This window comes from Rhamphochromis sp. 'chilingali', assembly GCF_963969265.1.
Source record: "Rhamphochromis sp. 'chilingali' genome assembly, chromosome: 12".
NCBI lineage: Eukaryota > Metazoa > Chordata > Actinopteri > Cichliformes > Cichlidae > Rhamphochromis > Rhamphochromis sp. 'chilingali'.
The window spans coordinates 17,891,197-17,919,089 of record NC_137939.1 but is presented as its reverse complement, the minus strand read 5'-3'; the positions used below and the strand labels follow the sequence as shown (position 1 = coordinate 17,919,089).

Here is a 27,893-nt window from a genome sequence, read left to right as displayed (position 1 = left end):
CCTTGCCAACAGCCTGGGAAAACACCCATTAAAAAAAAATCTGAATCCTTGCGCCTGACCTGCCTTGAAACAGCAGGTGAGCCACCAAACCCTTACTTATGTCACATGACATACGTGTTTGAACCCCACTCTGGAGCAGTGTTTCTAAACGAAACATCAATTCCATATCTATATAAAAACATAAAGTCAAATGAATAACTGATTTATTTTGTGAATCTCCAACAGTTTGATGCATTTTTTCCACAAATGTTTCTATACTTAGTTAAAATCCACACAAACTGTGAAGAAATCTTACATTCAGATAGATAAATAGGTGCAACAGGTAAAGCTAAGACAATAGAAGGGTCACAAAAGGGCTGTTGGGTTAAGGACTGGGTTTAGCATGAGGTGCAGTCAGTCATGTACACAGGCACAGAACACAGAGAATGGTTACTTTTTTCCTCCAACAAGAGTAAATCCATCTCTAATACATCATAATACATGTTCTGAGGTAATGCAGACAGCTACGTTTACAACCATAACATATCTGATTTTTTTTTTAAGCTCAATATGTTATTCACATGATCATGTGTATAACATCTGGATTGTCACTTCTTTTTTTTCTTCTAAACTTATCATCACCTTAGGTCTAATAATTACTGATCTTTTGGACTGATGGAATTACAAGTATACACATTTACTTCACAGCATGTAGTGTGCTCCTCTGTCATCACTACAGCATTGAAGCAAAGAAGCAAGGAAATGGGGGATAGAGGATCATGTGAATCTAATCACTGAATCTAAAAAATACTGAAGAAAATGTGCATCAAAGTGCTGTCTCAGAGGAAAGTAAGCATAGGAAAAGGTAAGAGGGGAAACATAAGAACAGAAATGATTATAATGATTGTGGAAAGGGAAAAACTACAGCAGAGACTGGATCCACACTAGAGCTACAGGGAAATATCATGCTGATTTTCTTGCTTTTCTTTCACTTGTTCAAACTGTCATCAGATTGCCTTGGCATGAACTGTCTCAATTCCAGCATACTGAACTGTTCAACAGAAAGATCCAGAATTTGTGTTCAGGTTTGTGGATGTGTATTTGTTTGAGAGAGAAAGCGAGAGTAAGGTGCAACTATCCAAACATGTTTTTCCAGCGGGCACCCAGAAATGGGAGAAGACACACTGAATCTAAACAGACTATACATACTGCATATCTATGTATGTTGTTGTCATGGTGTGCAGGGCAATAATGATTATGTTACTGTATACAGTCCATTACATGTATCTGCAGTGTGTCCATATCTGGAGCCAGGTACTGGCACTTAGGACAACATAAATCCGGCAGCTCCTCAGTTCCGACTGGACCTTGATCACCGACTGGTCCCAATCCCGGAGTACGGAATGAGGGAGCAGGGGGCACCGTGTTGAAAGGGGGGAACACACCTAAGGCCGAGAGAAAGAAAACCTTTAAAAGAGAAACCACGTTTTACATTTCCTCAGTACATGGTGGTGGTTAAAGGTAGATTTACTCAAGTACGTATACACTGATCTTGACTTGAAAAACTAGACTGTCTATTGTTATCAACAGGACGATTTTAATTCAGTATAGTTCTGTTGTTTCTCTGGTAATAATAATAATAATAATAATAATAATAATAATAATGGATTGCATTTATACAGCGCTTTGAGGGCCCCGAAAAGCGCTTTACAATTCCACTATTCATTCACTCTCACATTCACACACTGGTGGAGGCAAGCTACAGTTGTAGCTAGGGATGCACCGATACCACTTTTTTGGAAACGAGTACGAGTACTTGCATTTCAGTACTCGCCGATACTGAGTACTTAATAAAAACATGATTTAAATTTGCAGGTAACAGCTTTAGTCCTATAATTTAACAAAAAACAAACAAACAAACAAACAAGGGACTAGTTTGGAATTAAGAACATTTATTTAATGTTGTATGCAACATATTACAGAATAAATAATTATAAAAAAAACAAAATTTAATTTTAAATTTGTTTGTCTGTTTCTCTGTTTAGAAGTGTCACTAGCACAGTCACAGCTGGGATGACATCAGAGGCTAGTCCGTCGTAGCTGCTCACTTTTTTAGTTAGTTCCTCAAAGGGGGCGAGGATGGCAACAGTCGTCTCCATAAGAGCCCATTGGTGAGCGAGATAGTCAGGGAGTTCGTGCTCGGACACATACACGCCCAGCACTCGCTTTTGCTCAATCAGGGACTGGAGCATGTAATACGTGCTGTTCCAGTGCGTCTGTACGTCCTGCTGCAGTCTCTTTATTGGCTGGTTGAGCTGTCCCTGAATGTCCTCGAGGCGGGAGTAGGCTAGGGCGGAATGTTTAAAATGCCCAACTATTTTCCATCCCACTGCTATAGCATCAGCTATGCTCCTCTGTGCTAATAAGCGTGGGTAAACTCTTTGTACTCGTTGTTGTGTTGGGATTTTAGGTGCTTGATTAAATTGCTTGTGTTAAATGCGCTACCTTTAGAGCCTCCTCTGGACAATTTCGCTGAGCACAATTTGCAGTCCGCGTCGCGTCTTCGTTCACTTTGAAATAGTTCCACACAGCTGATATGTCTCGCCTCGCTTTCTCCCAGCTCTGAACTGCAGCCGGGGCCTGGGGGCGGGCACTCGGCGCCTGTGATTAACCCCTTACATGCCGCTCAAACATAGACAGGTCTCAGACCGTGGTATCGGTCCTCGGTATCGGGGGACTTTTAACGAATACGAGTACTTTAGAAAATGTGGTATCGAGGCCGATACCCGATACCGGTATCCCTAGTTGTAGCCACAGCTGCCCTGGGGCAGACTGACAGAAGCGAGGCTACCATATCGCTTCTGCAGCGAGGCTGCCATATCGCTTCTGCAGCGAGGCTGCCATATCGCGCCATCGGCTCCTCTGGCTATCACCAGTAGGCGGTAGGGTAAAGTGTCTTGCCCAAGGACACAACGACTGTCCGAGCTGGGGCTCGAACCGGCAACCTTCCGATTACAAGACGAACTGCCAACTCGCCACGTGTAAGCAGCAGTGCACCAGTGTCCAGAAGGAAGGCTACCATAACATGAAGGAATTTAACAACAAGAGCTGAGCGGTATTTTGCACTTGCTGCTTCATCACCTTTTCTATACCTGTGAGTAAACCGCAAACAGCTGTCAAATTAGTACAATGTCATCTCTCTCCCTCTCTCATTATGTTCTGACTGATTAAATCAATACTTGTTGGGAAGAGGCTTTTGCACTGACAGTAATATAGCCAGTTGTAATCAGCTCCATTAATCAAGTTGACACATGCAAGCAGGTACTCAGCCAGTAGCAGTATGCAGTAAAGACTTTCACACGATTTTGAATTAAGGCTACATCCACACTAATGGATGGATCCATGAATCGTTTTCAAACGAAAATGCATTGTTTTCTCTCCGTTTTGACCTCCCGTCCACACCGAGACAGCATTTTCCCCGAAAGAAAGCGCAGCGTTTTCAAAACGCTCTCGAAAATGCATACATTTGAAGATGGTGCTTTCGCGTCGCAGTGTGGACAGCGAAAACGGAGACTTTTAAAAGCAATGACACATGTTAGTCATATGATGCAGTCATGTGACCAATTAAAGATAGCGGAGGGCGTTATACAGCAGTTGTTTTGTTTGCTCTCAATTTTGACAGCCCTATTAAAGATTAATATCAGTTTGTACATGCTTCAGATAGCTTTTCTTCAAATTCTTTAATTCTCACTCGCTTTTGCAACTTTGTACTTTTGTGTTACTCGGAGCACAACTCCACCTCATTGTTAGTCCATTTAAAAAAACTTGGTGCTTTTCCTCGACATTTTTCCACCAGTGTGGACGTAGCCTAAGAAAAGCAAAACAGTTAATAGCAAAAATAGTTTGTAAATTCTTACTGTTTTTAACTTGTATTATGTTTTTTACTTGTATTGCTATGTATTAGGGCTGCACAATTAATCGTTAGAAAATCGCGATCTCAATTCATACTTATGTGCCATCTAATTTCGAAATGACAACGATTTAAAAGAAAAAAGAAAAAGAAAAAAAAAGATGAAGATTGTACGCATTTTGATCCGGGACATAAGCTGCATGAAAACACGCGCTCACTCTTCCTGCTCAACAAATGACAAGGGCGGAGGCTTATACCACGTGATACAGAAGTCAGCTGGCAGGGAAAAAACAACGGAGAGCATGTGAGAGATGACGAAGCTGTAAAGGCCAAGAAAGTGACTGGAGAAAATCTGTCCCGGTCAACCACCCAAACATCAAACATCAAACAGCAAACCGTTTTATTCTCCGCGGGAGTTTGCTTCATTCATCCTGGCCGCTGTTTACATCCCGCCAGACGCAGATGCGCAGGCAGCTCAGTGCGCACTCGCGGAGCAGATTCTCCACACGGAACGGACATTCCCGGACTCTCTCATCATTGCTCTTGGGGACTTTAACAAAGCCAATCTGAGCCATGAGCTTCCAAAATATAAGCAGTATATTAAATGCCCGACCAGAGAGGAGAGGACATTAGACCACTGTTACAGCACGATCAGCGCCCCGCTGATCCCCCTATCGCGCGGTGCCCCGCGCTTCACTCGGACTTTCTGACCACGTCATGATCCACCTAATCCCCGCGTACAGACAGAGGCTGAAGCTCTCCAAACCTGTCGTGAGGACTAAAAAACTGTGGAGCAACGAGGCTGTGGAGGAGCTTCGCACGTGTTTGGAGACCACAGACTGGGACACATTGAAGGCTGCTTCTAACAGCTTGGACGAGTTTACGGACACTGTCACCTCCTATATCCACTTCTGTGAGGACAGCATTGTGCCATCACGCACCAGGGTGAGTTATAACAATGACAAACCCTGGTTTACTCCTAAACTCAAAAAGCTGTGGCTGGAAAAGAGAAAGGCGTTCAGAAGCGGAGACAGGGACTGCTACAGAGAGGCCAAGTACAGGTTCACTAAAGAAGTGGACATTGCTAAACATCAGCACTCTGAGAAGATGCAGCAGCAGATCTCAGAGAATGACTCGGCCTCTGTGTGGAAAGGTTTTAGGAATATCACAAACTACAAGCCTAAAACCCCCCACTCCACTGATGACTTGCTCTTAGCCAACACCCTTAACGACTTCTACTGCCGTTTTGACGAGCCATCAGGCAGCCTTCACACCTCCAACGGCCCCAACAATAGAGACACTTTGGACACTAATTCCCCCACCTCTCCCCCCTCCATAGAGCCATCACCACCTTCAAACCGTTCACCTACAACACCCCCCTCCTCACCCCACACAAAAGAGGATTTCACACCACCTCCTCCCACCACAACTCTTCATATTCATGAAGCAGATGTGAGGAAGCAGTTTAAGAACCTGAATGCTTGGAAAGCTCCCGGCCCAGACGGTGTGTCTCCTGCCACCCTCAGACACTGTGCAAACGAGCTGGCCCCAGTGTTTTCTGGCATTTTCAACTCCTCACTGCAGGCATGTCATGTGCCTGCCTGCTTCAAGTCCTCCACCATAATCCCTGTCCCCAAGAAACCTAGGATCACTGGACTAAATGACTACAGACCCGTGGCTCTGACATCTGTGGTCATGAAGTCTTTTGAGCGCCTAGTTCTCTCCCATCTCAGGACCCTCACGGCCCCCCTCCTGGACCCCCTGCAGTTTGCATACAGAGCCAACAGGTCTGTAGACGACGCCATCAACATGGCCCTACACTTCATCCTGCAGCATCTGGACTCCCCAGGAACCTACGCCAGGATCCTGTTTGTGGACTTCAGCTCTGCCTTCAACACCATCCTTCCAGACCATCTCCGAGACAAGCTTTCCCAGATGAATGTGCCTGATCCCATCTGCCGGTGGATCACTGACTTCCTGACGGACAGGAAGCAGCATGTGAGGCTGGGAAAGAATGTCTCGGACTCCCGGACCATCAGCACCGGCTCCCCTCAGGGCTGTGTTCTTTCTCCTCTGCTCTTCTCCCTGTACACCAACTGCTGCACCTCCACCCACCAGTCTGTCAAGCTAATCAAGTTTGCAGATGACACCACCGTTATTGGACTCATCTCGGACGGGGACGAGTCTGCCTACAGGAGGGAGGTTGAACGTCTGGTGTCCTGGTGCAGCCACAACAACCTGGTGCTGAATGCCCAGAAGACAGTGGAGATTATTGTGGACTTCAGGAAGCACACAGCCCCACTCCCCCCCATCATCCTGACTGACACCCCCATCACCTCTGTGGACTCATTCCGCTTCCTGGGTACCACCATCACCCAGGACCTGAAGTGGGAGCCCACCATCACCTCCGTCATCAAGAAAGCCCAGCAGAGGATGTACTTCCTGAGGCAGCTGAAGAAATTCAACCTGCCAACACGGACGATGATGCAGTTCTACACTGCAATCATCGAGTCCATCCTCACCTCCTCCATCACCGTGTGGTACGCTGGAGCCACTATCAGGGACAAACAGAGACTGCAGCGTGTTGTGCGCTCTGCTGAGAAGGTGATTGGCTGCAGACTCCCATCTTTGCAGGACCTGTACACCTCCAGGACATTGCGGCGTGCAGCTCGGATCTCAGCTGACCCTTCTCACCCTGGACACAGTCTGTTTGACCTGCTCCCCTCAGGCAGGAGGCTCCGGTCCATTCGCACCAGAACCTCTCGCCATAAGAACAGTTTCTTCCCCTCTGCTGTTGGACACATGAACAATAACCATATGACTGTACCCGCCACTAACACATGACCCTACGCTGTGTCACTGCATCATTCCATGTTTGGCACTGATCACCACCTGCACTCATGTATATATCTTTCAACGTAGCACTCTTAATTCTTATTCTCATGTATATATCTCATGTATATCTCATGCACATATCTTTCCACTTAGCACTTTTAATTCTTATCCCTACTTTTAATTTTTTCCATGTCTATTTAAGTGCTATTTATGACACTATGTTTGCACTGAAGCACCGCAGCAATTTCCTAATGTTGTAAACCTGCTCAACATTTGGCAATAAACCCCATTCTGATTCTGATTCTGATTCTGATCAATATCAGGAACCTTATACAGCGCCTCCCCATACCCGTCGAACTCCAGCAGGCACAAAGAAATTACGGAAGCTATCACTTATCACCTGACCAAAGATATGGCTCCCATCAACACTGTTCAAAACGAGGGACTTAGGAAAATTATCAACATCCTAAACAAACGCTACACAGTGCCGTCCCGCAACTATTTTTCTATTGTTGCACTACCTGCTCTATACACGCAGTGTCGAGCAACGGTGGAGACGGAATTACAAGCAGTACAACATTTTGCGGCAACAACAAAATGTGAGACATTTATTGTTTTTATGTTTATTTGTTGTTTTTATGTTCAATCTCAACTGTTACGAAGTTGATGTGCAGTTAATAAGTGCAATAAATATTTATACTGGAAAAGAAAATCGTGAGAGAATCGTGATCTCAATTCTAAGCCAAAAAAATCGGGATTCTCATTTTATGCAAAATTGTGCAGCCCTACTATGTATCACTTTTATTTATCTTTTTAGTTTCAAATAGTTGTACGGCACTTTGTTTGAAAGCACTTTATAAATAAAGTTATTATTATTATATAATTACTATTAAAAGTACACTGTAAGAATAACATCCACAAATACCCGTGCTAATATTTAGGCAAAAAAGTAGGATCGCTAATTTGAAAAGTATTTTCCTTTTTCACTGTTGCATTTATTTACAACATATACAGTGGGGCAAAAAAGTATTTAGTCAGCCATCGATTGTGCAAGTTCCCCCACTTAAAATGATGACAGAGGTCAGTAATTTGCACCAGAGGTACACTTCAACTGTGAGAGACAGAATGTGAAAAAAAAATCCATGAATTCACATGGTAGGATTTGTAAAGAATTTATTCGTAAATTAGGGTGGAAAATAAGTATTTGGTCACCTCAAACAAGGAAAATCTCTGGCTCTCACAGACCTGTAACGTCCTCTGTAAGAAGCTTTTCTGTCCCCCACTCATTACCTGTATGAATGGTACCTGTTTGAACTCATCATCTGTATAAAAGACACCTGTCCACAGCCGCAAACAGTCAGACTCCAAACTCCGCCATGGCCAAGACCAAAGAGCTTTCGAAGGACACCAGGAAAAGTATTGTAGACCTGCACCAGACTGGGAAGAGTGAATCTACAATAGGCAAGCAGCTTGGTGTGAAAAAATCAACTGTGGGAGCAATCATCAGAAAATGGAAGACATACAAGACCACTGATAATCTCCCTCGATCTGGGGCTCCACGCAAGATCTCATCCCGTGGGGTCAAAATGATCATGAGAACGGTGAGCAAAGATCCCAGAACCACACGGGGGGACCTGGTGAATGACCTGCAGAGAGCTGGGACCAAAGTAACAAAGGTCACCATCAGTAACACACTACAACGGCAGGGAATCAAATCCCGCAGTGCCAGACGTGTTCCGCTGCTGAAGACAGTGCATGTCCAGGCCCGTCTGAAGTTTGCCAGAGAGCACATGGATGATACAGCAGAGGATTGGGAGAATGTCATGTGGTCAGATGAAACCAAAGTAGAACTTTTTGGTATAAACTCAACTCGTTGTGTTTGGAGGAAGAAATGGCCTGGTAAATGGCCTGCATTTGTATAGCGCTTTTCTAGTCCATAGGACCCCAAAGCGCTTTACACTACATTCAGTCATTCACCCATTCACACACAGGCGATAGCAAGCTACATTGTAGCCACAGCTGCCCTGGGGCGCACTGACAGAGGCGAGGCTGCCGGACACAGGCGCCACCGGGCCCTCTGACCACCACCAGTAGGCAAACATGGGGTTAGTATCTTGCCCAAGGATATTTGGAATGCAGCCAGGGTGCAGCCTGGGATCGAACCACCGACCTTCTGATTAGTGGCTGACCTGCTCTGCCACCTGAGCTATAGCCACCCTATACTGAGAAGAATACTGAGTTGCATCCCAAGAACACCATACCTACTGTGAAGCATGGGGGTGGAAACATCATGCTATGGGGCTGTTTTTCTGCCAAGGGGACAGGACGACTGATCCGTGTTAAGGACAGAATGAATGGGGCCATGTATCGTGAGATTTTGAGCCAAAACCTCCTTCCATCAGTGAGAACTTTGAAGATGAAACAAGGCTGGGTCTTCCAACATGACAATGATCCAAAACACACCGCCCGGGCAACAAAGGAGTGGCTCCGTAAGAAGCATTTGAAAGTCCTGGAGTGGCCTAGCCAGTCTCCAGACCTCAACCCCATAGAAAATCTGTGGCGGGAGTTGAAAGTCCGTGTTGCTCGGCGACAGCCCCAAAGCATCACTGCTCTCGAGAAGATCTGCATGGAGGAATGGGCCAAAATACCAGCTACTGTGTGTGCAAACCTGGTAAAGACCTATAGTAAACGTTTGACCTCTGTTATTGCCAACAAAGGTTATGTTACAAAGTATTGAGTTGTATTTTTCTTATTGACCAAATACTTATTTTCCACCCTGATTTACGAATAAATTCTTTACAAATCCTACCATGTGGATTCATGGATTTTTTTTTTTCACATTCTGTCTCTCACAGTTGAAGTGTACCTCTGGTGCAAATTACTGACCTCTGTCATCATTTTAGGTGGGGGAACTTGCACAGTCGGTGGCTGACTAAATACTTTTTTGCCCCACTGTATGTAGTTAGATCCAAATGGTTTTGGACAATGACACATTTTAGCCATTTATCCTCTGTACACCACCACAGTGGATTTCAATCAAATAATCAAGATGCAATTGAAGTGCAGACCTAAAAAAAAAGTATTACAATACATGTTTAGGATTTACAAACATTTTTTTACATAATCCTCCATTTTAAGAGGCTCATAATTAGTTGGACTGACAAGCATTTCATGGCCAGCAAAATGAGTTCTAAAGTGTATAATAATTTACACTCTGCTTTAATTCAGCCTAATGCCACAAAACTGATCAGATAACGTTTCAATGTACAAATGGAGAATGACCCAAACCATACTGGAAAAGCAACCCGAACGTTTCTGAAGGCAAAGAAATGGGATATATTCTTCAATGGTCAAGTCAGTGACCTGATTTCAAACCAATAGCACATGCTCTTTAGTGACTGCATAAAAGGAAACTGACGGTGGTCAAGCAAAACTAGACATTCAACAGACATCGTCATAAGATACGGGCACTTCCAAAGAGCGTTACTATTTCTTTGAATCTTATGAACAAAACATTGAATCTACTAATGAATAAAATAATTGTTAAAAACTTTAACAAATTAATAGTTTTTAATTGCAGCCCTATATGTGAATAAATTAAAAAAGAAAATAAATTCCAAAAAACACACAGCATGAAATTTTCTCTATTTCAGTAGTGAAAGTAGAGCTTCATGAGAATAAAACTATCATGATTCTGTACCTTGTGGGGGGGGGATGAGTGTGGGCCGTGCAGAGAAGTCATCCAGGTGTCTCATCTTCATTTGTTCCATACGTGCACTGAAACAGAAGGGAGCATTGAAAAGTTCTATGTTAAATCTCATCTTATTAACTGTACATGCAGATGAAACACACATAATGAAGCATAAACACATCCACATACCCAATCTGATGACACAAATAATTATTATAATTTGCAATGTCTTGGTTTTTACCGTGCGGTAGCTTCCTGTTTAAGCCTCTCATTCTCAGCCAAGGCCTGATTCAGCTGCTCCTGCAGCTCCTCCTTTTTCTGGTTTAACTTCTCTCTGGCTTCTCGCTCAGCAAGGAAATCTGCCTTGTAGATCTCAGCCTGGGTGAGAGAGACATGTGAGGTCATTTTTCATGCAGTAATTTGGGTTCATTTCAATAAACTGGCATTACATACATGTTAAAATGTCGGCGTGGCTGATGAAGACTGAAGTTCAAATGTGTGCTGTCATCATTATAAGAATACTGAGGTTCTCTCTACTCTTTCCAGGCCAGCTGCTGAAGTCACCTTAGTTTGTGGTGGTTTGAAACAATTATTAGCACTTTAGATTTTCCAGAGTGATTCAAAGGACTCCAATGAGAGGAAAGAATCTGAGGGACCAGTTCACCTTGGCTGGGATAATGTGGAGGGCACTCAAGGGAGAGCATCTAGTGGCCAGGCCTATGGAACCTATGTGTTACACTACTCAGCATTCCTGAAAATGTCTATACCAGGGGTTAGGAAAGTCCATCCATTAGTCGAATTTAGGATTCAGAGGGAACAATGTGGCTTTAGTTCTGGTTGTGGAATGCTGAACGAGCCCCTTACCCTCTCACAGATATTCAAGTGTGCATTTATTCTACATGTACTTTGTGCGTGTGGAGAGGGCATTTTTCCATTGAAAGATACGGAAGAAGGTCATTTGGTCCCTGTGCACCCGCAGTGAGAGTTTCATCCACATTTCAGGCAATGAGCTGAACACAATCCCAGCAGAGTTGGTCTCCACCACGACTGTCCTCAACACCATTTATATTCATAATTTTTATGGACAGAATTTCTAGACAAGAGCTAAGTTGCACCGGTGGCTCTCAAACAGTCTTTGTGTCAGATTCAAGATGCTGCGATTAGCATTTGAGCATTTTTGCTCCACATTGATTACATCCCACTTGGGTCGTGACAATGAGATTCACTACACCACTATCGTGGACTAAAGAAATCATATCTCTAATATCTCCCAATTTATAGAAATTTTCAAAAAGTAATGCAATCATTTTTTATTTATTTAAAGTTACAGTGTGTAAAATCTCACCACTAGATGTCAGTAGACTGCAAATTGCATTCTATGCATAAACTTAGCTACATTGGCCGCTGTTCATCTGTAGACTGTCAGTCCGCTGTTTACTTCAACTGTCAATATGTGTCCATAGTCACTGTCATCTACCAGACCTGTCAAGTGACCACTTTATAAGTCAGCTCAACAGCTAAGAAGGAATACCTGTGCAGTAAGGACAGGAATTGTTTCCAGGGAGCCTTTCTGTTGCTCCACCTCTTCCTTCAGTTTATCAATCAGGTCCTGCTTCAGGGCCAGCGCTCGCTCAGCCTCCTCCAGTCGGCAGCACAGATCTCCACCCTGGAATGCATAAACACAGATTCATGTTTGGACTTGACCCCCAAGGTATTCCAAAACTAATGAGTGTAAAAACCTTTTTTAATTTAATGTGTGTTTGGTTGGGTTTTTATTTTTACCTCATTCTTCAGTTTAGAATCATAGTCTCTAAAGAGACACGTGTATGCATGCTGTAGCTGTGTCAGTTTTTTCCTGAGGAAATAAAGTGCAATATATTGGTAAACGTTCAATAAACCAAAAGGAGGAATGACCAAAGAGACTGTTAACAACACAGAGCTATTACCAATCAGTCTGTCTGGCTAGTGATCTATCACAGTTCACATATGACTTTGACCACAATTTGGGTTAAAACCCATTAGGTTATAATTGTGTATAATTACCAGTGTAATGCATCAATAGTGTAATGCAATGATCGGGGAACATTCTTAATTTCGTTGTACCTGTGACAATGACAATAAAGGTTCTGATTCCGATTCTAATATAGAACCACTTTTTTGCACAAAAGATTAAATAGTAAAGTAATTATTCAGGGTCATCACAAGCTAGTGTACCCTTAAGTCCTAAGCTCGGATAAAATGGGAGGCTTGTGTCAGGAAGGGCATCCGATGTAAAAACTGTGCCAAATCAAACATACATATCCGTTCACTCTGGTGGCCCCTTGTTAAATAAGGGAGCAGTTAAAAGCTTCTACATTTTTTTAATGCATGTTCCTCCGTTCAAATACATCTTTCTAAATAGCACAACAGTGCAGAAACATATGAATCATGTTGGCTTCTTCTATCTGTACGCGTCTTGGACTCACTTCTCCTCAGTGACAACATGTCTCTCTGACTTCAGGGCCTGCTCCAAGCTCTGGGTTTGCAGCAGCAGCTTGTCCATGGCTACATGATGCTGTTTCTTCTGCTGTTCAAGCTCCCGCTCTGCCACCTGCAGGGCCTTTATTTTACTGCTTAATCTGCACACAGGCAAAAACAAAACAAAACACATGAGCACACCTAAAGGGTGAACTAAGACATAATTCTGTGTATGGATCTATTGCAGGTGATGTAACAACTTACTTGTCTTCCAGGAGTACGCGTTCATGCTCACTTTTGTCCAACCAGCTTTGTCTTTCCTGTAGTTCTCCTAGCAGGGAAGTTGCCTGAGCTTTCAGGGCCTCGCAGTCCTTGGCCAGCTACAAAAACACAAACAAGCTTTTTTGCACTCCGCTTGCTAGAATTAAAAGTATAGGAGGTAGAAGATTTTTTTATGCTTTCAGAGTAAAAATGACAGCTAGTCACATGTGATACCTGGGCACAGTCCTTGTCCTTCTGTTTGAGCAGGGCTTCAGTTCTGTCCCTCTGAGCTGAGCTCTTCTGCAGGTAATCAAGCTTCTCCTCCAGCTCCCGATACCTACAAAATAAAAATCACTTGTAACAGGCAGTGACAGTGACAAATATTGAAAAATAAATAAATAAATAAATAAATATAGGAATGCCCTTTTTAAATTACTGTCTAATACAAACAGACAGCATGTATATACAATATACTGCATATCATTATATATTAGATGCAAAGAGCTGATCTTTTCTATAAAAGCACAATTTGAAAGACCGGTTGATTTGACATAAAAATAAATTAATTTAAAGTAGTAAGAAAATCTAAATATTGTACTTGTACATTACTGGATTAAACATTTATAGGATGTTAGGGCTGCACAATTTTGCATAAAATGAGAATCCCGATTTTTTGGCTTAGAATTGAGATCACGATTCTCTCACGATTTTCTTTTCCAGTATAAATATTTATTGCACTTATTAACTGCACATCAACTTCGTAACAGTTGAGATTGAACATAAAAACAACAAATAAACATAAAAACAATAAATGTCTCACATTTTGTTGTTGCCGCAAAATGTTGTACTGCTTGTAATTCCGTCTCCACCGTTGCTCGACACTGCGTGTATAGAGCAGGTAGTGCAACAATAGAAAAATAGTTGCAGGACGGCACTGTGTAGCGTTTGTCTAGGGTGTTGATAATTTTCCTAAATCCCTCGTTTTGCACAGTGTTGATCAATAACAGTGTTCCTGTTATTGATGTTTGGGTGGTTGACCGGGATGGATTTTCTCCTGTCACTTTCTCCTCATCCCTGACGTGCTCTCCGTTGTTTTTTCCCTGCTAATTTTAGCATCACACGGCACAGCTTCTGTATCACGTGGTATAAGGCTCCGCCCTTGCCATTTGTTGAGCAGGAAGAGTGAGCGCTTGTTTTCATGCAGATCAAAATGCGGTACAATCGTCGTCTTTTTTTTTTTTTTTAAATCGTTGTCATTTGGAAATGAGATCGCACATAAGTATGAATCGAGATCGCGATTTTCTAACGATTAATCGTGCAGCCCTATAGGATGTCTTTTAATAACTTTTGGAAATCATGAATAGGGATGAGTATTGATAAGATTTTAACGATTCCGATTCCATTTTCGATTCTGTTTAACGATTCGATTCCTTATCGATTCTCTTATCGATTCTTTTTTTTTAAAAAGGAGAACACTAAAGTCGATTAGCTTAGAACTGTGTTTTATATCTTCTCTTTGAACAAGATAGAAATTTAGGAGTAACATGGCCTTACAAACCCAACAGTGAGATCTTAAGAGATCCACAGCCTACGGCTCTTCAATGGGGTGTCACAGGGTCCCCAGGAAAAAAAATGTATATGTAAAATAATAAAATAAATATTCTCCTGTAGCAATAACAAAGTTTAACATAAATTATTCTGTAGCAATTACACAAGAATATCCAGTAATGTCCCTGCCTACAATTAAACACATTCACTTACCAAAGTGAAATCGGGGGCATCTGCTGTGGCAAATGGGTGCAAGCCTTTGACCACAAACTTAGACACTGCTCGGTGACATTCGTCTATCCTGGCCTGAAAGGAGACGCTACCGGTAGACTGCAGTGAGAACTGCCAGCATCTGAGCCAGCCAGACTCTGTCTCTCTCATCATGGTTATCTAAATGCAACGCACAGTAATAGCAGGTTTTGTAATAAGGTAAATCGCGCTAACATAATGTGCAATGCTAATTGATTAGTTACCTGCAGTATTAACGGGAGAGGACGTGGAAACGCTACCGCTGCTGCTGGGTTGAGCTTCGCTAGTCCGGAGCGGATCAAAAACACGACTTTATTTGAACGCAATCGCGTGTTTTTTGAGCAAATGCTTTTGCATGTTCGTAGTGTTTCCTCCCTTTGATGAAATCTCTACTTTGCAAGTATTGCACGTTGCCCTGTTGTCATCCTTTCTCATAAAGTGTAACCAAACTTTTGAGCGTTTGTGCCGCTCAGGCGCCGTGTTTCCTACTGGGTAAAAGACGCTACTCAACGTGATGACGTCATTCGGGGCGACTGGAATCGATAAGGGAATCGTTTATAAAAGTGGCAAACGATTCCAAGGAATTGAAACAGTGGGAACCGGTTCTCAACAAGAACCGGTTTTCGATACCCATCCCTAATCATGAATGAGATAAAATACTAGATGACACTGGACAAATCATTGCTGTTGTGTTACAACATTATTGTGTTATTGGTCTGTGAGCTGAAGTTTGGCAGCTCTAATAAAATAAATGAAATAAGAACAAATACATTTCCTAAAACAAACAAACAAACAAACAAGGAAAACAGGCTTTTTTCAGAATAAGAGACACACAGGTAGACCTCCTGCAGTGATGGAGAAGACAGCAGAGCAGGAAGCAGACGTGCAAACAGTGAGAAAGACAAAGCCACACAGAACTGCGGGCTCACCTGCCCTGTGTGGCCTGAAGTTGCTCTGTGAGCTTAGCCAGGCTAGAGCTGGAAAAAAGGAACAGAAAGAGAGGAAGGAGAAGGAAGACAGCATCTCAAAAGTGAGGCTTTTGTTGTTTTAAGCAATCAAAAAGCATGCTGGTGTCATTTTCCAAAAGAGAGCAATTCTCTGCAGATATTCTGTATCATTAAACAGAACTGTGTTAAAGGTTTAGCAGAAAGTAAAGTTAGTGCTGTTAGTTTCCAACAGTGCGCTTAAGTGAAAATGCTTCATACCAGTCGGACGAGTGCTGTGCCTCAGAGCGCTGCTGGACAACCTCCTCAGTAACATTGTTCGTCTGTAAAACAGTCATACAAGTTTTTCCACGTCACAGACGACAAAACAGATTGTGTTTATCATCACGTTATCTCTTTTGTAATTTGCAAGCAGTGAAAGGTCACATCTACCAGTGACACGCAAAATGCAACAGAGGAAAACAAGCCATTACTTTGTGAGGAGATTTCTTCTGATAACATTTTTATCATTTTTTAAATCTTCTTTATTCATGTTTTCAAATGTTATTATTAACTGTAGTGCTAATTGCTATTTAACATTTATGCTAAGAACACACAAGGAGGCTGAAAGCCACCAGGTGGAACTGAGACATGAATCTTCAACGTAACCTAAACAGTGTTGTTCTGTCATGGCTTTAGGAAGGCCACTCAAAATTATTTTATTATTTTTGATGTGATTAGTTTTTGTTTACCATGAAGCTGATTTGTCTGACTACCAATCCAAAACCTGAAACACCTCAATCATATTTCAAATATGATTACATGCAGCAGCATCCGTGAGCGAAATGATAGAGGTCAGCACATTTAGCTACACGGTACAGTAACATTACCGATAAATCATTGCTAATATTTGGTATTTATATTATTAATATTTTTACCGATTTTACTTATTATTGTATTTGTGATTTCATATTAACTTTTACCTTAACATGCCAACTAACTTCTATATTATCTACAGTAGCATCTCGGTGTTACATTCAAGGCCAAGTGGCAGTTCATGCTATACAAATCTGGAAAGTTATGCGACAGAAACAGAACATTCACACATTGTTTTGCTAGTAAATGTTCCCTTTACGCTGCCAGGATCATCTACATTACTACCTTACCATAGTGACTCATCTGAAAGACTTTTATGTGCCTGGATATCAACGTTACCTGTGCCTGGGCCAGTTTACCCCGGAGCTGGTCTATGCAGTGAAGCATTCGCTCCTTCTCTTTCTCTCCCTCGTCCCTCTGCTTCTCTAGCTCCTCATTTTTCCTTCTCAGCTCTCGCATCCCTTCCTCCAGTTTCTCTTTGTGGCTCTTCAGCAGCTGCAGGAACTCGTTTGCACCTTCCACAGGCTCCAGAGAAAAACATGGAAGTGGCATAGAGATGGGTTAAATAGATGAACATACAGAGAAGAATGAGAAAAATGGATCGTGTTCGTTGTGGGCTTCAGCACTGAAACTACACCGAAACATCCAACACCATGTGGATAAGGAGAAAAGGAGAGGTTGTGATTGGGATAAACTGTGTTACTGTCTTTTCCAAATTTTATTTGAGTGTTGTCCAAAAAACCCCCACGTTTGACCTCAAAATTTATGCTGCTGAATGTAAAACACAGTCCAACACACTTCAGTTGCTGCCAATGTCATTTTAGTCACATTTTCTATTAGTTACAATTTTTGACCTCAGCCACTGTTTGTAGATTAGGTGAGGAAAGCTCAAACTGGATGTGTGAGGGCTGCAGGTGCAGCGTTAGAGATCTGACTGGTAGAATTAGGATGGGAGTGACCGGGCTCACCTGGCTATTGTCATTGCCCATTATATCTCCCAGTTCATCTGAAAATGATATGGGGGGAGAGGATTGTGCGTAACTCAATGAGCTATGCACACTTGTGTTATCCTAGACACACAGACACACTGATTAGATGAAAAATATGAGCAGAAAAAAAAAACAGAGTTTGACTGACCATGACAGCACATGAACATGAGCCACAAACACACACACAAACATCTTACCAGGCTGCGAGGCGGTGATGTCTGTGTGCATTGCTCTGTATCTTCGACTCTCTTCTTTTCTCGCTGATCTAGAGTCTGAGAGACATAATGGAAAATATTAAAAGTCCATTTCTCACCTTTCCCATGATATATATGGAGGCTCGTATTAAACAGGATTAAAAAATTTAAAAAAAAGAAGACCTTTTTTAAAATCTTTGCTCTGTATGTTGTCATATGAGCAGATATCCCTAATATGTTAATCTCTGGCTATTATACAAAAAAATCCCACCCACCTATTACCCAAGCATTTCGTTACTGAGGAACAGCCAATCAAAAGAAAGCTAGCTTAAAGGGGGGATGAGCTAAAACAGTTTGTTTCTGTACTGAGGGGCCACACAAAGACCCGTGTGAGTAAGGATTGCCTTATATACATCTACAGGACACACAGATTTGGTGCATGTCTGCTTGCCTTTGTAAATTTGAAAGTAGGTAAATGGAAACATGACTAATAATTATCAATTTCCAGCTAGCCAACCTGTGGTCCGTCCACTGGTCCATTCCTGGCTGTCCGTAGCTGCGGGTTTTCAGTCTGGCTGGAGCTGCAGCAGTGATTAGACGAGGTGTTGGAGGAGCCAGGTCCGTTCACCATGCTCTGTAAGGAGTGGTTCTCCTGGGCCAGCCTCTCCACCAGGGACCTTGCTTCTTGGAAGCGACAGCTGAGAAACTCTCGTTCCTCTTTTGTCCTTCGTTGCCATCCCTCCATCTCCTCACAGCGCTGACGCAAGGCCAGGTTGCTCCGCCGCAGCGCCTCTGTGGGAACAGAATGAGGTGGTAAAAGGAGATGGGGGAGACTAATATATACTAAATACAGTCATGTGAAAAAGAATCATTTCACAGGCTCTGCAAAGTCCTGTAAAAGACAAATCTGTGAAACTGTGATTCAGTAGCTTGCAGAAATACCTGTACCTGACTATCAGTCTCTCACACGATTGTGGAGGATATTTCACTGATTCCTCTTTGCTCCACTTCACTTAGTTGTACACTTGTTTAAGCACAGCTCTCTTGTAGTCCTAACACATCATTTCAGGCAGGCTGATGTCTGGACTTTCGGCCACTGCAACGCTTTGATTCTTCTGAGGTTTTTTAGTGTAGATTTGGCGATGTGGTTGAGATCACTGTCCCATTGTTGCATGACCCCACTTTACGCTAAGCTTTAGCTGTCAGATAGAGAGCCTCAGCTTTGACTCTATAATACTTTCACCAAATGTGCCACTGTGCATTATAACCAAACACAATCTCCACTTTGCTCTCATCTATCCAAAGACATTGTTTCAGAGTTCCTGTGATTTGTTCAGAGGCAACTTTGCAAAGCTAAGCTATGCTCCCATCTTTTTTTTAAGCGAGAGGAAGTTTTCTCCTGGGAACCATTCCAGTACAGCCATACTCCTTTAGTCCTTTTCTAATTGTCAATCCATGAATTTAAACATGCTAATTGAAGCCGGTGGAGTCTGAGAAGTAGCTTTCAGGGTTTTGTAATCTCCCTTAGCATTGCATGCACTGACCTTGGGGTAAATTTGATAGGACACTCCTGTGTTAACATGCACCTGAAAACCAGCAACCTTAAATTTTTTTTAGAAATGGTCACACCTGCTGTAAGGGTGTACTTTCGGTGTGTGAAAATTATGCTTTTCACACGACTGCGTGTTAATGATATTACTGAGTAACTGAATTAGTTTGCTGATGGTTTCCTTGAATTAATGTTAATAAATATAATTTGCTTAACTGAAAAACTGTTCCACTGACACATCAAATCTAATTATACTTTTACAAACTCTTGCTCAGTTCTTGGAAATGCACTCAGATATGACTTTTATTTTTATGACACCCTTTCCTAACTGACTAACAACAATAGCTGATGTCAACATGAGCATAGAGTAGGGCTGCTCGATTATGGCAAAAATGATAATCACGATTATTTTCACTGAAATTGAGATCTCGATTATTTGACGATATTTATTTAACCCTTTAAGACCTACCATAGAACCAAGTCCGCCAGAGCTTATATTATTTTTTTACATGTTGTAGTGCCATTTTTGGGAGCATTTCAAGTTGCTATACATCAATACAACTGTTATAGCCCATATTTTAATAATATGTATGCATTAAGTCCATAGTAACTACATTAATTGCAAAAAAGTGCAAAAAACTACAAACATTTTTTTTTACATATATTTCTAATTGGAGAAATTAAAGAGGTTTATCCATCAAAACTTTAAATACAAAAAATTTGCAAAAATTAGTTTACAACAACAGGAAATTTATTTTGAGTGTCTTCATAGTTTTATTTTGGAGATACAGCAATTTTTATACACGGCAGGAAAAACAAAAAACAATCCTGTGATGCAAATTCGCAAAGAAAACAGCATGTGCATCAAAATAAACTATTTCCAGCAGTGCAATTCGAGTTCTAAGCATTCCAGAAACTGTAGTTTTTTTTACTTGTAGGCTTTTAAGGCCTACAAGTAAAAAACGACATTTTCCGCGAAAATTATGTCACTTCCGGTTTCGGGCAGGAAATGGCGGACATGCAATAGTTCGCGTTGATGTCTTTTTCAATGTGGGAAGTGTAACGAACAGCTGATCGGATCGGCAAAGCGTGTTTCTGGAATATTATGTTTTTGTTCCTGCAAGCCCTTTTATGCAATTTTTGCAAAGCTTTATGTGGAGGGAAACCGTGACCGAGGACCAGCTGATGGCATAAGATGTAAGTACAACAACTCCGGTTTCATATGCAAAAAAATTATTGCGCTAGCTTACGCAGTTATGGTTCTACAGGGATTTAAAAATAGTTATGCAAAACGGAGCGTGCCACTCTGACCGGCTTTAAAGGGTTAACAATAACAATGTATTGAATAATGACTTTAAAAAATAATATAAAATAGTGTGCAAATACTGATAACAGTGCAAATGTTTGCAATATAAGAAATAAATGAAAAATGTAAACATCTATGTTTAGAGAACTTTGCAGTGTTGCTCTGTGGTGCAGCTACGACACCGTAGCAAAGTTTACACACTATGTCTACTTGATCCACGTCTGACTCTGCGAACCCATAATGTTTCCACACCACTGAAGTTTTTTTTACCTCTCTTTTCAACCAACGGCAGTCACTAGTGATGTGCGGATCGATCCTGAAATATCGATTCCTCCGATACCAGTCATTTATGTTCTAGAATCGATTCTCACATTAAAATATCGATATTTTTAGTCATTTAGGGTTAATTTGTAGTTTATCACTAACAGCAACACAGTGGAAAGAAACTATAACATTCGGATTCTCTACATTCAAAGGAACTACTTCCTCTTCCGCCTTTCATAGTCATGTGCGAAATACGGCTGTATAAATGGCTCGCAGCCCCTTGGCGCGCGCACTCACAACAATGGCTGAGCCTAATTGTGCGGACATATTTTACCTCCACAAACAGCTGAGACATGGTTTGCGATACATGTGGCAAAAAAGTGCTCCAAGAGTGAGGTGTTGTGGCTATACTTTCCCAACCTTGAGACCTCAGAATTAGGGAGACAATCAAAAGGGCACATTTTACAGAGTTTATTTATCGGATAAAATACGTTAAATGTCACCGAAACAGCGGGGGTGTCCAAATTCAGAGGCTGCTTCCACCTGAGGACCCGCCCTTCACGGTCTAAAGAAAGCCGGGTAGTACGTCATGAGTTCCCTCGGTGGAGTGAAACTCAGCCGTCTGCTCCTTGCTATCTAAAATATAACCAGGCGCTGGCGTAAACTCTCGACCGTCTCACACTTTCTTTAATTAGTTTTCTGTTTGGTGTTTATTCAGCTGTGTGAAAACCCCGGAGGAACCCACCTGAGGGATTAATAAAGTTAAATTTAATTTAATCTAATCTAATAACTTTAATCTCAGCCAAACCGATTTACTCACGAACAAACAAAACACTGTAAAACCCAAACAATAACATTTTTAAGTTATCAAAGTGACTTATATATCATGTTTAACCCGAGTAGTGAAAGCCTGCGGGGGTTTGAAGACGATGTGTCGATCGGCTCAGATAATTGAAGTTTACACAGCTACATTCTCACCTGAAAACATGTTAAAAGTTGGGGGGTTTTTGCGACCCAGAAAGAGAAATAAGAGTAATATTAAAACTAAGTAGCTGCCGCCATTGTTGGAAACTGGAATTGGCTCGGCCGCGCTATGAATTCTGCGATATGGTTTTTCAATGTTGTTGTCCAGGTGGAAATTCGGGAGAATGGTGGCTCCGGGATTCTCCCGGAAAAATCGGGAGGGTTGGCATGTTTGGTTGTGGCAACATCACTAACCTTGTCAAACACCTCAGAGTAAATCATATCACAGAATATGAGTAGCGTATGTTGAGACGAACTGAAGAGGAGGAGAGGGACAGGTGCTGCTAGGGCGAGACACACGTCTCTCACAGAGTCCTTTAGTGCTGCAGGCAGGCAACATGTTCAAATAGCGCACAACTTCAGTTTTTTTTTATTTCCATATGATGAACTATGCATTATTAAGTGATAAGAACAAGTAATCTGATGACCTGTAATCATTATGACGCTATAATTTGAGATACAATAAATAAAATACGTTTTTTTGTATAAAGTATCGGTATCGGATCAGTATCGTCGATACCACCCTGAAAAGTACTTGGTATCGGATCGGAAAGGAAATCCGTGGTATTGCACATCACTAGCAGTCACTGTCCTCTCCAAATAACTTCTGCTTAGCTTTCCGAGCTTCCCTCGGGTCCTCTTAATTGTTGTGACGTGTGTTCGAAATGCAGAGAGGTGCGCTCGATTTGCCGCACGGAGCAGCGCGAGAGTAAAGCACGAGGGAGGTGCTAATAATCAGCTCAGTCATTTTTAATGATCTGTGAAAGCCCAGATCGTAATCGTGATTAAAATTCGATTAATTGAGCAGCCCTAGCATAGAGTTTAAATAATGACACAGACTCAGTTTGCTGACTCTTTCCTCGCCTTCCTGTTACGCTACTGTGTCTATTAGTCATGTTTACCATTATACAAATGTTGACAAAATAAATGTTCAACTTTATTAGCAGTAAAAACATTTCTCAGTTGAATTAATTTACATGAGCTGCAGCATATAAAGGTTAACGCCAACTAATGCTAGTTAACTTCAGATAGTTTGCTGTATAACTGAATATAGAAAGCTTCCTCTTTACACTCTATAAACTCAACAGTGAATGACTGAAAATACTTTGTTTAAATGTTCCTTTGAAACAGTAATGTGTACTCAGTAAACACACCACATTATTTACATTAATAAAGTATTTTTTTGTGCACTTATCTTGAGAGAGAAAGCATACCGAGCATACCATACTATATACTGGACACAGTTAAAGTGCTGTGACTCACAAGGTGTGTAAAGTAAAGTAAAATTTTACTTATATAGCACCTTTCAAGATAAAAATCTCAAAGTGCTTCACATAAGCTAAAACATAAAAATAAAAATCAACCAAAAGCAGGTTTAAAAAGATGAGTTTTTAGCTGTTTTTTTAAAAGCGACCACTGAGTCCACAGATCTCAGGCTCAAAGGGAGAGAGTTCCACAGTCTGGGGGCCACAGTTACAAAAGCTTTGTCACCTTTTGTTTTCAGCCTTGTGTTTTGGACAACCAGCAAGCCCTGGTCACGTGACCTCAGGGACCTGCTGGGAATGTATGGATGTAAAAGTTCACTTATATATGTTAGTGCTTGTCCATGCAGAGCCCTGAAAGTCAAGGTCAAAACCTTAAAGTGGATTCTGAATTTAAGAGGGAGCCAGTGCAGCTGAATCAGCAGGGGTGTGACATGGGAGTAGTTGGAGGACTTGGTCAGAAGCTTTGCAGCAGCGTTCTGAACAACTTGCAGATGCTCCAAAGAGGCTTTACATAAACAAGTAAACAAAGAATTACAATAATCCAAACGAGATTAAACAAATGCATGAATGACAATTTCTAATTCGGAGCGCGATACAATGGGACTCAGCTTAGCAATGTTTCTCAAGTGATAAAAACAGGAGCGGACCAGAGCTTTAAAATGAGTGTCCAAAGTCAGAGCTGAGTCAATAGTAACACCAAGGTTCCTGGTAGAAGGTTTGGCAAATGTAGCAAGTGGACCCAAGTTTTCCATAACACTAGGAACAAATGTTTTAGGAGCATAAACAAGGACTTCAGTCTTCTCCTCATTTAGTTGAAGAAAGTTTCCAGCCATCCAACCTCTAATGGAGTCTATGCACCTATGCAAAATCTGTAGCTTGGAAACATCATGGGGCTTAAAGGAGATATATAACTGAATATCATCTGCATAGCAGTGATACGAAATGTCCTTAAAAGTGCTCAGTAAGTGCTGAAGAGGAGCCCCTGATATACCCAGCCAGTGTCTCAGCCTATCTAGCAGAATATGATGGTCCACAGTATCAAAGGCAGAGGTCAGGTCCAACATCAACAAAACGGAGCATTCTCCTGCATCACATCTCATCAAAATGTCGTTGGAGACTCTAAGAAGTGTAGTTTCAGTAGAGTGAGATCTACGAAAGCCAGATTGGAATTCATCCAGAATGCTGTATTCATCTAGAACAGCTATAAGCTGCTTAGCCACAACCTTTTCTAAAATCTTAGCAATGAACGGTAATTTTGAAATTGGTCTGTAGCGTCAAGCTTAGGTTTTTTTTTAACAGTGGGTGAATAACAGCATTCTTACAATAAACAGGGACCTGACCGGAAATCAGTGAGGTATTGATAATTGTAAGCACACAGTGACCGATAGACTGAAAGACATTTTTAAACACAGATCCATGTAAAATATCAAGAGAGCAGGAGGATGCTCTCATTGAATCAACGCCTCCATGTTTCTGCTGATCTAGCTTATGTTTTTCTGTCTGTATTTGTGGTGTAGGTAAAGGGGGATCCTGCTGCTTTGTGAGGCATCTGTTGTAGTCAAAACACTTGCAAACAGGTGTGAAGAATTGTTCAACTTCATTGCATGCATCATTAGGTCTCCATAAATGCTTACTAATTTGTAAATGTGAATAAAGGAATTTGTATCTTAAGTAACATGTGCTTGCAAACTGAGACCTGGAATTGAGTATACAAGTGTGTAAATGACCTGTAGTTAGAGAGAAAGCGTTCCCACAGATATTTCCATCTACAGCGGCACAAGTATATCTGTAACTCATGAACTTTCTATTTTTCAGCCATTAATATCTCCGTACACATCTATAGATTTCATTACACTAGGAAATCTGAAAATAGATTGAGGTTTTTAACAAATGTACAAATCGGACGTCTTTTCCTGTTAAATGATAGTTCTGCCTCACCAACATCATCAGATACTTGCTCATAGGGGATTGTCTGCTCTTTGGGGTTTTCCCTCTATTATGCTGTAGGGTCTTCACCTTACCATACAAATGTGACTAACACCAGAGACATTGTAAGAATGAGATGTGACACTTTAAGAGCCAAGATGCTTATAGAAACAGAACTTCTAGGGGGAAAAAAGCTTGTCTGTAACCTTTGAAAGTATGTGTTATCTCTGCATACAGTTTGTATATCCCAGTGACCACTGAATCGAAGAGTTAATGTAGATAAATGCTTTAAAATAATGAACCACACAAATATGCTTCTAAAATGACTTTTAAAGGACAAGATTTTCTTCTTTCTTTCTTTCTTTCTTTCTTTCTTTCTTTCTTTCTTTGCATCTGCTGTTTGAGCTCATCACTCAATGCAGCGATATTCTTTTAAGAGACCTTTTTTTAGTCTGAACACGCTTACCTCTAAGCTGCTGGTTGTCACTCAACAATCTGGTCACCACTTCATTGGCTGCAAGCTCTGGTGGGACCCTCAGGGTCCCTCCACTCTCTTCTCCGGACATCTCCCACTGCATGGGGCCATCGGGTTGTGGCTGCACCATCACTGCAGAAACACATCAACATTACATCACATATAAGCACATTTCTTGTTTAACTAAACCGTTATTAATGTTGAACATCAATATGCCGATGACCTCCATGGCATTCTTCATCACATGACACATGGCAGACCAGGCCTCAGCGCCCTTTAGGCGGCCCAGGCTGTAAACTTTCATTTTCACTTTAATACAACGTCTAAATCCAAGTCCAGCATGTGTGTGAAATGGGTATCTGACCTGATGATAGACTTCACGAGTCAAAGATAAAATGTAAGTGATTTTTGAGCTCACGTACAGGAATGGAGGAAAACATTACGTCATCCGCATTACCGAGGCAATGGACTCGACACAAATGTAGATTAATTAAAGTATAAACGCCAGTCGTCAATTTTAGCCAAAAGCACCAGATCGCCCCAGCTGTGTTATAGGTAACGTTATAAACATCTTATTTTCTCCCCAACTAAACAAACAGGGTCAAACATGACTCCCGTACTAATTCTAAGCCCATCTGGCAGGTAATGTAGCTGCATTACTATGTGAAACTTCACTTACCCAATCTTCTTTTTCACTCCGGTCGCGTAGAGTATCAGACAACACAGCTGTCAGTCACATACAAACTGTTAGTAAGGGTATTTAACGCAATTAAACCAGCATCGGGGAGCTGGGAGCTGGCGCTAAACAGCTAGCGACTTAGCTAATGAGCTAGCTAGGATAACAAACCAAAAAGACAACAAAGTAAACTTAGGCACTTGTTGACTGACATTAAACTAGAACTACATTAACGAGCTGTCTGTCTTCAGAAAGATATTGTACCTGGTTTGTAATATTATTCCAACGGACTGAACGTGTTTGACATGGGCTGAGCTATCTGTTAAAGCTGAAGCGAGTGTTGTTCGCGCAGGAAATGAGAGGAAAAATTTCACCCTGAGCTGAGTCTCTCAGGCTAACCCCTAAGTCTTGCTAGTTTGAAACGTTTCACATCCCATTATTTATTAGAATTAATAGAATATCTTCTGAAACTCAATTCAAATGGTGACCCATTTTAACTGAAACGGATTGCCCATTATATCTAAAACATTAACATAAACTGGGCTGTTAACTAAAACAAAAATGTGGTTTATTTTACAAAATGTCAGCATTTTATCTGACAGGAACCATCATGACATGGAGTAATTTAGAGTAATTTAGAGTAATTCATTATCCTTTTTATAATTGATTTATTGGCTTGCATGCTAAAATTGAATGTGTCAGGTCAGTCACGCAGTTTTCTGTGTCAGTCTCGCAATGAGGTGCTGCTCTGCACCACCTAAGTCTCAGACCAATAAAATCAATCAACTCAAGTGTTAAATGTACTGTACTGTTGTGGCACCAGCCTGCAATCACTATCACTCATTGGCTTAAAGCTTTAAAAGAGCTAACATGCTCATAGCTTAAATGATCAGTTTTACAGATTTTGCTGATTTCATGCCTAAATTACACAGATACACAGCTAAGTGACATAACAGTGGCATATATACAAATATTAACTTTCAATATTGATACCATTAGTACTAGCGGACAATACTTCGGTGACTAAAGCTGGTTAGATATTTTGGGTATAAACTGAAATTAGTTATAATCAAACTATTAATATCTTTCTAAAACATACGACGTTGTCACCTTGAGGGACTATAAAAAGGAAACAGAACTCACTTGTATCAAGTCAATAAAAAGGCCTAAGACAAAATACTAAACAGAAGAAAGAAGAAGAGAAATAACAATTTAACATAAACCACTGACACACTCCGGGGCCTGATCAACCCTGCAGGGCCTCAATGGATGAGGGTGTCTAGTGATAATGGCTGAAACACCTGATGAATCCAATGTCCACTATTGACGATGTGTCCCAAATTTTAATATGATAACCTAGATCAGATCTCTGATCCCTAAACCTAACCAAGAGAGGAAAAATGGCAGATAAGTTTGGGTAAAAGACCGAAAGTTGAGGCACACAACGACGTGTCCCGTTGGTAAAGTTTCTGGGCTGCCTTTTCTCATAACAGCCAT

At 41.5% G+C, this 27,893-nt stretch overlaps 1 protein-coding gene across 5 annotated transcripts; it reads right to left on the bottom strand.

Moving 5' to 3' along the window:
* Window positions 1–186: 186 nt before the first annotated feature.
* On the bottom strand, window positions 187–26,739 carry ikbkg (inhibitor of nuclear factor kappa B kinase regulatory subunit gamma). Of its 5 annotated transcripts, XM_080898985.1 has the most exons (16): window positions 26,400–26,739; window positions 25,712–25,852; window positions 18,430–18,704; window positions 17,916–17,990; window positions 17,698–17,799; window positions 17,069–17,254; window positions 16,136–16,197; window positions 13,368–13,470; window positions 13,137–13,252; window positions 12,881–13,033; window positions 12,198–12,270; window positions 11,947–12,081; window positions 10,657–10,793; window positions 10,425–10,501; window positions 8,248–8,380; window positions 7,996–8,161 (listed from the first exon to the last, which is right to left on the bottom strand). In XM_080898985.1, the coding sequence occupies exons 2-16, from the start codon at window positions 25,848–25,850 to the stop codon at window positions 8,011–8,013; spliced, it is 1,917 nt and encodes a 638-aa protein (XP_080755111.1). In that variant the 5' UTR covers window positions 25,851–25,852; window positions 26,400–26,739; the 3' UTR covers window positions 7,996–8,010. The 5 variants fall into 5 exon arrangements, with proteins under 5 accessions (XP_080755113.1, XP_080755114.1, XP_080755111.1 ...); XM_080898987.1 differs by lacking the exons at window positions 7,996–8,161; window positions 8,248–8,380 and adding an exon at window positions 187–1,424; XM_080898984.1 differs by having other exon boundaries at window positions 8,067–8,380.
* Window positions 26,740–27,893: the final 1,154 nt, after the last annotated feature.